Source organism: Fistularia commersonii, chromosome 2 (genome assembly GCF_037954325.1).
Source record: "Fistularia commersonii isolate RoL2024-O1a breed Wild chromosome 2, RoL_Fcom_v1.0, whole genome shotgun sequence".
In the NCBI taxonomy this organism is placed as follows: domain Eukaryota; kingdom Metazoa; phylum Chordata; class Actinopteri; order Syngnathiformes; family Fistulariidae; genus Fistularia; species Fistularia commersonii.
This window is the reverse complement of record NC_141285.1, coordinates 3,843,729-3,859,904: the sequence shown is the minus strand read 5'-3', so window position 1 is coordinate 3,859,904 and position 16,176 is coordinate 3,843,729. Positions and strand designations below refer to the sequence as shown.

Here is a 16,176-nt window from a genome sequence, read left to right as displayed (position 1 = left end):
GGTCTCTGGTTCCATTTTGACAGCGTGCCTTGTGCAAATCTCTATGGTTTTTCTTTCAATTCCTCCAAATCTCCCAAAAAGATGTGTCAATTGCAGATCTTGAATTGCCTAAATGTGAGTAAGAGAGCGGTTCTGTGAACAACTGACGACCGATTCACGGTGAAACCGAGCCTTTTGTCCGATGACAGGCTACAACCCCATCATGAACCCGAGTGCTGGATAATCTGTCTCAAGAAGAAATAAATGAATGAAGCCATAGCATAGCATAGCATAGCATAGCAGCTCTTCTGTGTGTGTGTAAATGTGTGGATGTAATCCAGTGTAAAGCGCTTTGAAAACGCAAAGTGTGAAAATGCAATATAAGCATTGACTATTCACCCTCTCTTTATTTATCCATCTCTTTATATATCTGTCTATTGATCTTTCTATCTATCTATTGACCCGGGGTTGCAAACAGTTGCCTGATTTGACTGGTGACACACAATGTCTGTGGTTGCAAAATAATCTTGCAAAATCGCCGCAGCAAAGTGTTTCCACATTAATTCAACCGGCAAATGTGTGTTACAATGCGTCATGCAGGTGAATGCGTGCATGTGTTCTCATGTGTTGGAAGAGGGAAAGGCAGATGAGAGATGCAATAGGAGCAGGTTGGTGTGAAAGGAAGAGGGGAGGCACTGTGATTTGACCTCTGAGGAGCGACGGGACAGGTGTGGAGTGTTTGCGTGCGTCAGTGCAACGGAGTGTGTGCACGTGGGCTTGCAAATACACTCCCTATTTGTATGTCACTGGTTCAAGGGGATCCCAAACAGTCACATTTGGAATGGAAAAATCAACCCAAACACATGATAGCAGCAGTTCTGGTAAAGGGAATAAAATAAATAAATAAAATTAGTAAATGAATAAAAAAATAAAAAAAATAGATGAATGACTTGGATTCCAATAAATGTGGAAAATATCAGCTCATAGTTTCTGTAGGGAAAACAAATGATTAGTGAGCCCATTTTATAAGCAAATTAAGGACCCACAATTCATACATGAACAAAAATAAAAATCAGATATGAAAAATATATACAAATACATAAATGGTTAGAAAATATGAAGTTGATAAACAGAATAACAGTCATGATGATCAAAAAATCTGAATCACTGTTGAGCCAGTTGGAGGCCAGAGCCCTGAACTGTTCTTATTTTGTCTCAAAAAATCTTGTGACCCTGAAAGGATCATGACGACTGATCCTGTGTGACCAGATGAAGCACTTTCCTTCAAAACACAAGGTTCAGAAATGTTTTGAGGAACAGGAAATTAATCCTCTCCATGAATAGTTCTTTGAACGCGAGCAAGTGAAATATCCCTCAAATCATACAAGAAAAATCAAAGACATGTAAGTGCAAGTACACAAAATGCGCAGAAATTTCATTTAATCTCGGTTTCCAGCAATTTCACCTAAATTCATTTTGCAACCGCTAGAAAAGAACTGGATTAAATTGGCCAGAAAAAAATATCAGAAAAAAGGACATCGGTATTTGTAAAAAATAATATACCATACAATAGACCAGGGATCAAAACATCTTTTTTATTTCAAAAATTTTTCATAATGAATTGAATGGCTCGACGGCTTTGAATTTAACAGGATCCATCCTTTCCCTTCTCTTCTCCATCCGGCTCTCCCCCCCCCCATCTCGTCTCAGCTTCCCAGGGCTGACATGTTGCTGGATGATCCCTTGACGCTGCTGTGGCATCCAATCAGCTGCAGAAGGTGGGGCTGAGGATTCTCCTGCTATCACCACATTTGACAGCTGCTGCAGCAGCTCACATGACCAAACAGCAATTACCTCATACATGTAGTACTTCCTCTGAAGGTGTTGCATTGGAGAGACTGCTGGCTGTGCTGGGCTGGGCAGGCCAGCAACAAGGAAACAACCAGGCTCAGCATCCTTGGAGGTCCTGGAGATGACGGATAAAGCCCTGACATCCGTCACTTGGATGTGACCTCAGGAGCTGGTGGTCGGTCATTAAATACAAAGATATGTAAGGAATAACCTGCAGCATGAGCTCATGCGTTTACCAAGTACAGTTTTTAGCTTTATCGTTTATCATGTCAGTTGCTCTTGAAGCTGGAATCGCGGGTTTGACATCATTTGCTCTGACGTCGTGCAAAACCTTAAACCGTGATGTTATTAGAATGCTAAATTAGAATGCTAATTTAAAAGGAAATCCCAACACTATTTGCATCAGAAGAAAGGAATAAAAATCAATTTTTAGAAAAAATTGTTAATTTCATCAAAGCTATGAGAGGATGCACAGAGAAATGATGGGAAAATGGCTATTTGTATGATTTTTTTTTTTTTTTTTCTTCAAAGATGTCAACTGAGCAGCCGTGAAGCTTCACCACAGAGCAACGCTGCTAACACCAGCGGGGCTCCAGTTTGAGACATCACAGCTTCCCTTTTTGCTGTTGTTAGTCCAGTGATGTCTGTTAGTGTGTTATTCTAGACAACACTGTCACAAACAGCACGTCAGACATCTTGAATTTGAAACAGCCGAGTCAGGAGCTTAAGGATGGCGTTTCTGATGCTGATCATTTAACGGCCAATTACAGAGAGATAACACAAATGCAAATTCATATAACACACGTAGGTGTTTTCTTTTTTAAATATATTTTTTTTTCGGGTGGGTGATCCTGTTGGCACTGTGATTGACCCCCATTCTATTTGACTCCGTCAGGCCCGCGTCTGTTCACAGCTCAGTTCTGCAGCTCAGCTGTGACTGACAGCACTGCCTTGAGGTGAACGTGGCTACGTCGGCTCAGCCTCGGGTCCAACTCATATTGACCGTATTGTATTAAAAGTACACCTGCCGCTGAATCACAGGTGCTCGAAGCCACGATTGATCGGTCTTGTCTGTGGTTTTGTAAGTTAAAATCAGAAAACAAAGCAAGAAATAGCGTTATTTTGTTCACCTGATGTCGCTGCTACCGAGAATCGGTATCTGCTAACGTAGGAGCCCGGCTGGTTGGGAAGAGGGTGAAAATCAGTCGTGTTTCGGGGTTCAATGCTGATCAAATAGGCCGGCCAAACGGCAAAAAGTAAGTGGTGCAAAAGTATTTTTAGATACAGTGATGTCATCGAGTTGAAGAACTTTATTCTTGTTCACATGTTCATTCTGTATGGTGCTTAGGGTACATGGGCCTATCCAGCGGTTATCGGGCGAGAGGCGGTTTCACCCTGGTTCACTAGTCGATCACATAGAAACATACAACCATTCATTCACTCATTCACGTGTTTGGGCAATTTAGAGTCTTGGGTGCTGGAGGAAACACGGAGGGAACAGCAAATTCAGCGCCGAAAGGCCCCTGCTGTTGAGATCGAACCAGAGACCCTCTCGCTGTGAGGCATAAGAGCTAATAACTGCAGGACCATGCGTATTTTTTAAAGCAGAGAGGTTGGAATACCAAAGAAGCTCGTCTACTAAATGACGGCTATTTTAGAAATAGCAAATGCTTTTGATTATTGGAAAAATTATTCTATTGATTTCTGCTCTGTTAATTCTGCACTGGTATTTGCTGATATATTTTAAGCCACCTGAACATTCTATGCTGACTTGGACTGATTCTTGGTGTTGGAATTTATTTATTTCATCCGTCCATCAATCTTCCCCCGCTTATCCGAAGTTGGGTCGCGAGGGCAGCAGCTGGAGCAGAGAAGCCCAGACCTCCCTCTCTCCCGCCATATGGTCCAGCTCTTCTGGGGGGACACCAAGGCGTTCCCAGGCCAGCCTACGTGTCCTGGGTCTTCCCTATGGCCTCCTCCCAGATGGACGTGCCGAAAGTGTGTTGGTGCCAAGTGCACATATGCAAAAACGTTTATGCCCGAACATGCTGAACATGTTTTTTTGTTATGGACAATCTGTAACAAACACAGAAGTCCAATAACAAAAACCCATTCCCCCCAATCACACCTTTCTAAATCGCACTGTCGTTCATGTGAGCGTTGAGGTCTCCCACTTGAACAAGGGAGTCCCCGGTAGGAGCGCTCTCTAGGGACCCCAAGAAGGGTGGGTAAACTGAACTGCTATTCCCTCTGACTGCTAACAACAGTCAGAGGGAAGTTACCCCCTCGTCCTTCGGGTTGAATCCCAACATGCAGGTGCCGAGTCAGGGGGCAATAAATATGCCCCTACCTGCCCGGCGCCTCTCACCGGGGGCAACTCCTGAGTAAAAAAAGAGCCCAGCCCCTCTCAACAGGCCTGTATCCAAACTCCACACTGTGCGTCGAGGTGAGTCCAACTATATCTAGTCGGTATCTCTCAGGGTCATGCACCAGTTCAGGCTGCTTCCCTGCCAGAGAGTCCTAAGAGCCAGCTTCTGCAGCTGAGGATCGCACCACCAAGGTTCCCCGCTCCGGCCACCCCCCCGCTAACACTGCACCCGACCCCCTTGGCCCTTCCTGTAGGCGGTGAGCCCAGGGGAAGAGGGACCCATGTCAATCCTTTTGGCTGTGCATGGCCAAGCCCCATGGGTGAAGGCCCGGCCACCAGGCACTTGCCACCGTAAAAGAGTCCGGCCACCCTGCGGAGCCCCCAGTAACCCATGTCTGGGCAAGGGAAAACTGGATCCAAAGTTTTTATGTATTTATTTTATTTATTCATTGATCATCGTTGACTCGAGTTGGTCTGATCTTTGAATTGTTCCAAGGTTATTCCCAAGTTCTCTTCTGTAGTTCTTGTATTATTTTTCACTTCCTTCTTTGCGGGATGTCTCTTGTTTAACTTAACATGTTTGTGTATTTTCTCTTTATTTCTGCATGTCCTGTCCCATAAATCAGTCTCTGTTTGACCGCCCCCTTTATTCCTTTGTGCCGTCACCTCTCTTCCTGTCCTAATGTTTCGCCATCTTTTTCTGAGTGACTACATTTTTTGAAGACCCGTCGGCTCCTCTGTTTTGCTCAGCCCTCTTCCCCTGGTCTCTTCACAGTCCTTGCCGCTGGCCAGGGCGGGGTCTGAAAACTGCAATGTAAGGATACTCAATCAGATCTGTACTGAGACACATGCACTGACCAGAACCAGAATTCAGGAAGAAAGGTGGAAATGGAAGGGGTACCCCTGCTGCTATTTGACTGGACCCTCTTGGAAAAATTAAGCTTTAACAATGGACCTCAAAGCAAACAAGGTTGAAATGATTCTCGTGTATGACTCACACGCCACTGCATCGTAGGCTATCGTCAGAGGTGAAAGTCACGGGCGGTCAACCTTTTACTTCTGTGCGCAGGAGCCCTTGTTATAATGTGCTGGTCTGCCTTACTGCCTGTCTTCTATAATATTTTATACTTTGGCTCCAGCATCCATACACTGAAAAGGTCCGTTGGGAGAGGCTTTGTAAGCCTTACATTATTTTTTAAAGCACCAGGTGAAGGGCACATACCATGTTCACACAGCGTATACATTTTATTAGGTTGCCATCCAGGAGGTTAGGGCTGACAGAGGATTTTGCCACCCACAAGTTCATTAGCGGGTTGCCGACCTTATTTCCCACTTGGATGACATTTAATATCAACTGTCTATTTCGGTATGGAGCTGAGTTTAAAGGTGAGGGCTCTGGTAAATTGTATGTCTGATTCTGTGATAAACTCGACTCATAAACACAAGATTAACATCCCGTGTTACAAAAAAAGGGAAAATGAAATTAAAATGACATTTAGATTCGTTTTAGTCAGTGAATGTGAGCATATTCGACGGTATAGCATTACATCGGTCTATTTAAAGCTGACTTGCAGTCTCGCCAGCAAGTGGTTTCTGTTTTGGGAAAGGCAAACAAATGTAAGAGCACTTCAACCCACCCTGCTTCCTCTCCAGTTTCAGGTGTTATCTTCGAGATCATGCAGCAAGGATGTGCGTGCGCTGACATGCGCCTTCTCTCTAACACACACACACACACACACACACTTCCTGCCTGTCACTGGCCAACATCAATCACGGTGTGGACGTGTGAACCGAGGACGAGACAGGGGAGAGTGAAGCAGAGCAATCACAAAGTACTCAGATGAGCTCCTAAATTAGAGTGCGCGGCCAATGTGGACTCCCTGGGAGGGTTTGGCTAAATTACTGGTCATATTTTTAGTGAAGGCTGGGCTTCATCCCCCTGGAAGTGCCAGCAGCTGAGGACCATCACTCATACGCCTGTCTGCTCCTAGTTAGTTCAACACAAGATGTGCAAACTGTGTGTGTGTGTGTGAGAGAGAGAGAGAGAGAGAGTGTGTGAGAATGTCGAGAAGATTTAAAAGGAGAGAGAATTCCCTGGAGATATTTTGCTGCTTTTTTTTTGTGTGTCTGTGTGTTCGGTATGGCGTATGCCTGTGCTCGGCGACTGATAGATATTCACCCAGTGTTACAGCTCTGCAGTTTGATCATCGTTCTTTTAATCCGCTCTATGCCCGTATGTGTGTATTTGTGTGACTGTGTGTGTGTGTGTGTGTGTGTGTGTGTGAGGGAATGTGTCTAACAGACAGAGTCAGGCGGTTAGACGTAAGGAGACTTCATGTAGACATTGCCTGCAGGAGAATGTGGGTCATGTCAAACATGTTGGTCATGCAAAAACATCACTTGAATACCCTCAACTACACAAACACACACATACACACACACACACACTAACACATATACCCATCATCACATGGTCTGTGCAGCTGATTTCACAAGCATGCCTGGACAACATGGATGACAGCATGTCTAGGCTGATGGAGCTGACCCTTTATTTCTTCCAATAACCCGGAAGCACATGATGAAACGTGTGATGCAGGGTGCTTTACTGTAAGACTGAGGTTTTCTGAGGGAGTGTTTGTGTTATGCAACCACTGGCTGACAGTAACAAGGTTAAGATGAGGAAACACTCAGAACACTCAGAATGTTTATAGCAGACAAAGAAAGAAGCTAATACGCAAATGCTTTCTTCATAAGCGCGCATAATAGCGAGCAACATCTGAAAGGCTGGATGGATTTGTGCGTGAGGATTTACCTGGGAGCTGTCACCTGCTCACATTATACTTCGTTTGGTTTGTCCGGTCATGGGAAAAGCTGTAAAAGTAAATTGAACGGACAAATAAAGGAAAGATGAAGTTAAAAATGACGGGAGTAATAATAGAGGTGAATGCTGAGAAGAAAAATATTTACGGTATTACGCCATGTTGAGCTTAATTTAAACTGAACGGACCAGGCAGACAGCTGACGCTGCGAGTCAATAACAGTTCAGTACTGGGTCATACCAACCCTATTTTCTTTTGAGTTCGAAAGTGTCCAACTTCCATAAATTTACACACCCTGTTAAGGGAACGTTGCCTATAATGTACAGCAGATCGATTCACTCCAGAAATGCACAAATACTTTGTAACATCAAACCTGACTTGCCTTTTGTTTAAAAGCTGTGGCTTCCACCCTAAAATACTGAAGATAAATGAGCCTGGGAGACACAGACCCAATATCAGGAGCACATTTACATTCATTTACAAGATCCCAAAAGGAAAATTGTGACTTAATACACACAACACTACCATAATCTAACCCTTCTGTGATTTGTGACAATGTTGTTTTTATATGCTATTGATTTATACTGCAAGGCTTAATTCATGTCAGTTTAGCTTAAAAAATCCTTCTATTCTCATGGTTGCAAGTGATAAACTTTAAGCATGAGTTTTTTCTGGGGTTTTTGCATTGGTCATGACATTTCTCACTTCAGCTGTTTGCTGAACAGACATGATGCAGTTATAAAAGCCTCACACAGCTGGCTGACTTTCACATGACCTCAGTGATCAATGACAGCTAAAACCAAGTTTCCATCTCAAATGTTACAAGCACATTTTATTCCGTATTATCCATACAGCACTAATTGACTTTAGAAATCTATTTAAAACTCTTTCATACCGAGCAGCTACATTATACTCGAGTGACACACTTTTGTGTAGGGATGCATATCATTTTTATCCCTTATTCCACATCCTGGATGTTGAGATAAAATCCAACATGTTGTTCTAGTTTTTAGACTTCATGCCACGAGACAGGCGGTTGTCTAAAATCAGTTGTTTATCCAATATCTTTGAAGAGAGCGGGGAGGGCTGTCATCGACGGGCTGCGTCTGATGTCAGTCAAACGTCACACACGCGGGGGCACGTGCAGGTTAACGTGTCAGTCTTCACTCGGCTGCACTGCAAGCCAGCATCCTATCACAGAATAGTATATTAAATATCACACCGATCGCAATGTCAGAGGTTATGGATTTTGTTGAAAGATGATGTAGAGATGAGAAGAAGAAACATGCGGCTCATAAGAGACACGGGATGTATTTGACATAAACCCAAAAGATGACTGCCAGACAGATCCTGCACCTGCGGCTCAAATAAGTAGCATTAACCTCTCAATCATAGAGGCCAGGGGACAGCGATAGTACGCTGGCACCATCCTTCTACCAGATAGTGAAAAACAGCGAGAAAATTCCCACATGTGTTTGCATCTGCTTCTGTGCAGGCTTGGTTTTCATTTTTTTTTATGATCCATATCACTTATTGTGTGCAGAAGGATAAACGCTGGACATGCAGCCAGACGGCCGTCGGAATCAAACCCGGGAACCTCCGTGCCGTAAGGCTAATGTGCTAACCGGCGCTAAAAAAAAGGAGCAGATTAAAATGAGAATGTTTTGTTTTCCTCCTTTGTCATTGTGACACTGCATCGGTAAGGTTTTGGGAGCGGGTAGGCTGAAGGAGTCGGTGTCGGGGTTGACGTCACCCCTGCCTTGGATCATTAGTAACCAGTAGACACACCTGGGGAGAGATGTCTGGTTTTGACTTGGATTGAACGTGGCACGAAGAAGATGCCAAGGGCGAGACATTTTGGAGACAAAAGACCAGGGAAAATGTTCGGTTCCGCACACAGCTGTCACTGGCATCGGCCAGGAAGAAAAAACCCCTTTCATCACAAAGACACCTTGAGCAGACTCAAACCGTCTGTCTCCACAGGTTGGATTAAGGTGAGGAAATCTGTTTTTGCGTGCTCTCTCAGGTCGGCCCACCGCAAGCGAGCAATTTGTGAGATGCTTGTTTTCCTAAGTGGGTTTGGTTGATGTTTGGAATATGGTTTGCTTCCCTCCTCTGCCTGTCCCGGCAGTGTTTTCCTTCCCTTGAGATTGTTTTTCATTCATTTTCTGCGTCGTCCTCATTAATTGTGTAGGGATTTCTGGCGCTGTGGTTCACAGAGCGAGCCAGCGGCATAAGAAAAATGTCTGCCCAACAAATTGTAGCAAAATGTTATCCTGCAGTAATGCTTTGGTGGTTTATGAGGAAGGTGGGCGAGAAGATCTGGGGTCATGATGGATTCAACTGGCTCACACTGCCGCCGTAAACAGAGGAGGGAGCTGGTCATCAGGACAAATACCGAGGGGTATGCAAAGTGCTCGCTCGGGGTTGATCGAGGTGGATGATCAGCAATGATCAGCATATTCTGTAAGAAAAAAAAAGTCCACTCTGACAAAAACAGTCAGCATTTCCACTTTCCATCAAACACTGAAAAGTGCAAGCTAACAGTGGCTACAATTACATGAAAACAATGTTTTTTTTTATAATGTAAACAAATTATCATAGTTGATATGAAACTCCACATGTGGCTTATCTATTCAATTTTAATCTTATTAATAGATCCAGTGAAAAATAACCTTTGCTTCCAAAGCAATAGAGTTTCAAAAGTGTTAGCATGCTACTGCTAATAGCAGCCAGGCACTTGACTTTGTTAGCTTTGTTAGCTTTGTATTAAAATACTAGTCTTGTTAGCCACAAGACACACACACTCACACACATACACACACACACACACACATATGCGTACACATTAAGCTGAGACTGCCTCAGGATAAGCAGAACTGAAACTGAAAGTAAAAAAATACAAAAATCAACTGCAGCTTCGTTAGACATTTGTCATCAAACTGAATTTGCTTCCTCTCAAAATCACTTTTTTTTTTAAAATATACATAAATAGTGTTGCCACGAACTGAAACCATGACTTTATTTGTCTTGTTAGTGACAAAAAAAAAAGCCCCTTTCACCCAGATTGAAAAACCGAGGATTTGCGTTTGGATATAAGGATTGTGACATGCCGGCAATTTGTTTTTTAAATATAGAATAACACAGATCCCCCTTTAGTTATTCACAAAACTTCCCTGGAAATGACTGGTACGAGGATCCACTCAGATAATTTTGCTGTGACTACGATTCATCTTCAAAAAGAGTGTTATTGGAAGAGAAGAGATACAGAAAGTGAGGGGCGAGAAGAAATGTCAATTTTTAACCTATAAAAATTCCCGATCAATCGAATCCCATTGGTTTAGCGCCAGTATCCTTTACACTCAGTTTGTTTACTGAGCGTCATGTGCCGCCGCGCACCTGCACAGCACACATCAGAGGGTCCGTAACATTTCCTCAGCTGAGTTATCTTTAACGGGAACAACAGGCTTTGGAGCCACGTTCTCTCCATGTCACGGCCTATTGTATGTTTTTTCTGGGGACAGGAACCTACGCCAGACACTAACAAAAGGACAACACCCTTCCTCTCATCTTGAGGATGACGGCAGGAGGCCAAAACAATACAAACAGTATAAGCCCATTTTTCTTTGGCTGGAAACAGTATCAACCCTCATGCCTGACATCCTGTGTATTTTGGGCTTTTTCCATCGCATCTTTGTTTTCGAAAGATGTGTCGGGGTCACCAGATAGGAAAAAAAGCATCGCACACTGAGGCTTTGGCAAATAACCATAAGATACTGTCTTTCATCTTGACCTGAGGTTTAATCGGAGGACAGGGCGATAGTAGTCGCGTCTACATGCAATATTGCAAAATGTCCTCCAAAAAAAAAAAAAAAAAAAGGCATGCAAAAAGGCAGTCAAAGGGAAAGTTTAATCTAGTGTATTGCTAGCTATTACTTTGAAATGTTTTATTGTGAGTTTTACTTCATTTTGGAGACACATGAGATGTCTGCTTTCCAATGCATAGAACTGAATTTGGCAGATCCTTTTATCTCTGCAAACATGTCATCTATTTTTCCTTTTCATCTCCCTGGAATTTGGGGCTTGCATTAGAGGTTGTATGCTCTAAACCTTAGTAAAGCAATGCCAGGGAGCTAGACTGAAAGAAGGCAGCAGCCTTTTCCGTGGGTGAAGGAGTTATAACAATAATGTGAAGATCCCCCCTCTTCACATCATCTCCAAAATAGACAAAAAAATAAAAATGAATGACCCACATGAATACTTAAAATGCCGTCGGCTAATTCCTTGTCATTAAACTTCTTGGATACACAAATTTGTAATTATTTCCAATTTCAGATGTTGGACTACCACTTCTGAAACGTCTCCTACTTCATTATATGATCAATTTTCAGCATCTGTGCTGCAAAGTCAACATGCCATTATTTAGTGATTAGTATGAGGCCTTTGATTGACTTCAACATATTCGTAGTCACAAATACTGTTTTTGTAGACCCTTCAAATCAGAGTTTTAATTAGCTCAAAGAAAAATTGACGCTGCTATATATGACGAAGGAATGAATTCAAATGCGATCTTTACAATTTTACAGGATGAATATGTGATTCTGTTGTGAAAAAAATAAATAAAGGAAAATCACTGGAGCAGTTCTTCCAATTACTATCCACAAAGACGTTTAGGAAGAAATTGTCAACTCAGAAGCACCATCTGCTGGTGGCAACCAATGGCTCCATTTCACTTAATGGATTGAACATCTGTCACATCTGGATAACAGAGAACACGGGTCATTGATTCGCATCTGTTGACATAGACCTTGCTGGTTATAAAGTAAAAGAAATACATGGTGTCCATTATCTTATGCTGATTTATTTGTATAAAAGTACAGAAAACCATAAATACATTGTATAAATAGAGAATGGATGAATAAATACATTACAACAACCAGTTGAGAGAATGGGATGGAAAAAAAAAAAAGATTTTTTTTTTTTAATAATATTAATAAATTCCATTTCTAATATTTCAGTAGAGTATTTAAAAGATTTAAAATAACGGTTCCAAATGCTTTACATAGAAAATTAGAATTTTACATGTGATTTTTCCAATTGTCCTTTATAAGAGCCATCAGCAGAGAGCCGGCGTCTCCTCGGTAACTTGGCCGTCGAGTCCGTCGCCTCCGAGCCAATCCTCATCCAGCTCCCTCAGGACCTCCTGCAGCGACAGTTCAGGCAAGGGGGTGTGCTGCACCAGTAATGGCATTCCAGACTCCCGGCAGCCTTCCAGAGCAACCCACGAGTCCTCCAGCTGCAAATATTGGCCTTCCGGTGGGGGGCTGTTTTCAAGACTGACATCCCAGTATCCAGAGTCAGGAGTATCTGGGGTGGAGGTGTGTGTGGTGGAGCAAGGCATGTAGATCTGCTGTGGTGTTGCTCCATTGTACATGAAGGCTGCTGGCTGGTTAGACTTTGAACTGTAGTTCCTCTCCAGGGGAGACTGACACCAGAGTGGTGTTAGGGGGGATGTCTGGCTGCCATGCTGGGACCAGTAACCCCTCATGTTGGGGGTGGAGGTGCTGTTCAGCGATCGATTCTGCAGAGGTCCGTATCTTGAGCCAAAATGTCGGTGCTCTTCAACGGCAGGATAAACTGGAGGACGCTTCCTGAAGAAGCAGGCTTCCTCCATTTCCTCCTTCACCTGGGCAGGGTACGAAGGTGGGGGGATCTGTGGTAAAAGAGGGGCTGAACCCGCCTGAGGACCGCGAGCCACGGCGTGGTGTGGAGGCGGAGCCTCCGGAACCGGACTATCGGCCTGCCACAATGCTTTCTTGGCTCCTTTGCACTTCAGTGTTCGAGCTCTCCGGTTCTGAAACCATACCTTGGTCGGAAAGATGAAAAATAGCCACTTAGATATGAAGCGGGACAGATAAACAAGACATTTTGGCCCTGTAATCAATTTCTGGCTAAACAGGCAACACTTGTGGGGGTGGCCAGATACGGAGGCTGTCAGAGCCTGTTGTACAGTTTGTCACCTCAAACAAAATCCTGATAAAAACAGCTTGTGTCATCTTTGCAGATAAAGAAATGAAGTGATAGAGTGATAGTAGTATCAACAAGGTGCATTTGAAAACAGAGCCCTCCTGATGATAAGAAACTGCATAACAAAATCCTTCACAACATCTGTTGTACTACGGCGAGCAAAAAGCCGGTCTGTTCGAACGTAATCTCAGAAAAGCACCTGTGTCCCGTTCTCCAAATGTAGTTAATACTCAAGCTGATTTTACTCGAAACGACAATATTGCATTTTTCTTGCCTCAACATTCTCATAGTGTTTAAACCGGGACTGGTTATTATGTCATAAAATTGGGGCGGCTGCATACCTGGATGCGTGACTCCGGCAGGCCGGTGGTCTGGGAGAGACTCTCCCTCAGGCTGATGCCGGGGTACGGGTCGGTCTCAAATGTGGCTCGCAGGAGCTCCACATGCTCTTTGGAGAAACTTGTCCTTTTTCTGCGGCTGGCGCTGCGGGAGGAGGAGCCTCCGCAGGCCTGCACATCATCTGGGGGAGGAGAGGACAGCAGGTTCTGCATCAGATACCAGAGGTCCGTACCGCAGTTTATCCATCTGTTCTGCATTTCCGAGCAAATGTTTGTTCACAGAATGGACTTACATATACAGCTGTTATTAAAATACACCTCCCGACAGTCATGCAGAAGTTTCTTCAGAACAACCTTGCCTGTTCTGTGTGCAAGGCTCCAGCGCTGAATTATTAACACTTTGGATCTTTCCAATCATACATTTTCAAGTAGTGCTTGGATTTGCACAAAAAAAAAAACTGATTACATTCCTTTCACACAGTCGACAATACTTCAAGTCTGAAAAATAATCCCTGATTTCAAGTTTTAGTAAACAAGGATGTTATTAATGTGAAAGAATAACTTCCGAATGGATGCGTTAAGCTTGTTCATTTCTCGATAATGATATGCTGTGTCTTGCGAACACACAAAACCAAGATTTGAAATCTTTGCGGTCAGGCATTTAAGATCTAGTTCCTAAATCTGAGTTTGGACAAACTTTAATGGCTTTCATAAAAACAAAAAAAACAAAAGCAAAAACAAGAAACTAACGTTTTCTATTAGACTGCCCTTTTTTAAAGCCTTGTGTTGCAAAACCTACATACCTGGCGCACAAACAGGTCAGTTGACTAAAAACTGTTGAAAAAAAAAGTACGCTCCGTTAAACTTTTCGAGTTTACCGAAACATACGTGCAGGTATCGAACTAATCGCGGCAAACGATCGGGTTCGTACGCCCATTTGAGAGATGATGAAAAAGCTCTTACCGTTGCTGGAGTCCTTCCACATTGCAGCACTGAAATGAATGAAGCAAACAGATTCCTAATGCCAGAGGTCACTGTGTGATCCTTCTCTGGGAGTGTGTGAGTGTGTCTAATGTCTGTGTCAGGATACCTTTTATATTGATCACCTGAGACCCCAGAAGGCCATGGAAGAGCCAGATCAGAGGGTCAGGGTGGGGTTTATTCTTTGAGAGTAGGTGGTCAGCAGTGTGACTGCCTTTATCACCTAATCCCTATCAAGGTGGTTGCAAGGTCAATGGTGAATATGGCACAAGGCACTGTGATTTAACCTGAAACAAAAGACGGGCTTCTCAGGCTGGAGGGTGGCGGGGGGGTCGTTCGCCCCATCGATACCAATTAACTCAAAGTTGACAAGTAGTGATGCAACACACATCATTTTGAGTATGAAAATCCAAGGCACAGCTAAGAAAAGAAAATTCGCCTCGGTAAGAAATCAGAGGAATATGATGGGAATAACCAGCATGCATAAAAAGTAATGGATATCAAACCATCTATATTTACAAATCATAATTTAATATCTCTTTGATTGTTTTTGCAATGTTGTCCATCTTCTCTCTGATTTCCAAAAAACTAACCTGTAATTTCAAAATCCATACTATGTTCTTTAGCAGACAAGACTTTTTTCACCAGCCAGCGTCACTGAATTTGTGAATAATCGATCGCGAATGACGTTCACATCCGGAACACATCCATGAAAATCATAACTTCAGATGAGGCTGCCGGGCAAAATGATGGGAAGTAATTGAATAATGATGCGTTTTGAAGAAAGCGAAGCTTTCGAGAATATGAGAGACAAGCATGGAGCAAACAAGAAGATGGGATTTTTATTTCTTTCTGTTTGACAAATAGTCTTTAAATGTGTGCAGTGTAGAGCACAGATGAATATTTTAAGAATCTGTAGATTCTGTTGATTTATTTTGTTGCTTAAAATGCCTGAGACAATCCTTCAGGTGGCACATCATCGAGTTTGGTGATTCATTCAGAGCAGAAAGAACAACCTGCGGTCACGATTATTTGAAAACTCTTTGTCCATTAAAATTTTATGTGTACCCAAAAGAAATTCTACATGAAAATGACTTATCTTGGCAGAGCATCCAATCTAGTGCAAATAATACTGTAAATCATCAGTGATGCTCCATCAGTACCAAGAAGTATAATGGAGAGTCTGGACCAACATGGCAAATTAGAAATGCAAACACTTTCAGGAACACCCACTGTATTGACACAATATGATACAAAACTACATCCTGTGCAGATTACCAACCAGGTTGAGGAAGAAGAGGGTGCAGTTGTTGACATTTCGACCTAGCACCATTGTACGTGTTGACTCTTATTAGCAGGAAAGAAAGAAAAACTGCAGGAAACTGTTCATTTGTTGGTATCCATTGACATTAAATAAAAATCTTAAATGAAGTCAAAATGTACTAACAGATATTCATGTCTGCAAAAAAATTCAATTTGAACTCAAGTCAGAAATTGGTGTTTTTCAGCAATATTTGTTTTTTTGTACCGTCTATTTCATTGTATTTCATTATTGTATTTACAATTTCATTGTATTTCTTATTCTTCCTCCTGTCTGCTATTATCTATTACTATTATGTTTTCACTTGAAACTCTGGCACAACAATTTCCTTCGGGATAAATAAAGTTGTTCTCATCTCATCATCTCATCTAAACCTTTCTGAGTTAGGTTTGTAAATACATCTTTGTATTCTCATCACCAACTTGGTCTTTTACACTATATATCTATTCTATATAATCACTTTTGAGTAAATAAGGAAATACTAAGATACCT

The 16,176-nt window shown here is 42.7% G+C and overlaps 1 protein-coding gene across 1 annotated transcript; it reads right to left on the bottom strand.

Annotated features, from left to right (window-relative positions):
• Positions 1–12,133: 12,133 nt before the first annotated feature.
• mxtx1 (mix-type homeobox gene 1) lies at positions 12,134–14,367 on the bottom strand. Its single transcript, XM_086160518.1, has 3 exons — positions 14,346–14,367; positions 13,386–13,564; positions 12,134–12,883 (listed from the first exon to the last, which is right to left on the bottom strand). The coding sequence occupies exons 1-3, from the start codon at positions 14,365–14,367 to the stop codon at positions 12,134–12,136; spliced, it is 951 nt and encodes a 316-aa protein (XP_086016644.1).
• Between the last annotated feature and the right edge of the window lie 1,809 nt (positions 14,368–16,176).

Excerpts from the sequence above, each read along its gene's own strand:
- mxtx1 (XM_086160518.1), bottom strand. The coding sequence starts at position 14,367 with ATGTGGAAGGACTCCAGCAACG. Across the intron at positions 13,565-14,345 it reads GTGGAAGGACTCCAGCAACG|ATGATGTGCAGGCCTGCGGA; the intron begins GTAAGAGCTTTT and ends CTCCTCCCCCAG. Across the intron at positions 12,884-13,385 it reads TGCCGGAGTCACGCATCCAG|GTATGGTTTCAGAACCGGAG; the intron begins GTATGCAGCCGC and ends TTTCCGACCAAG.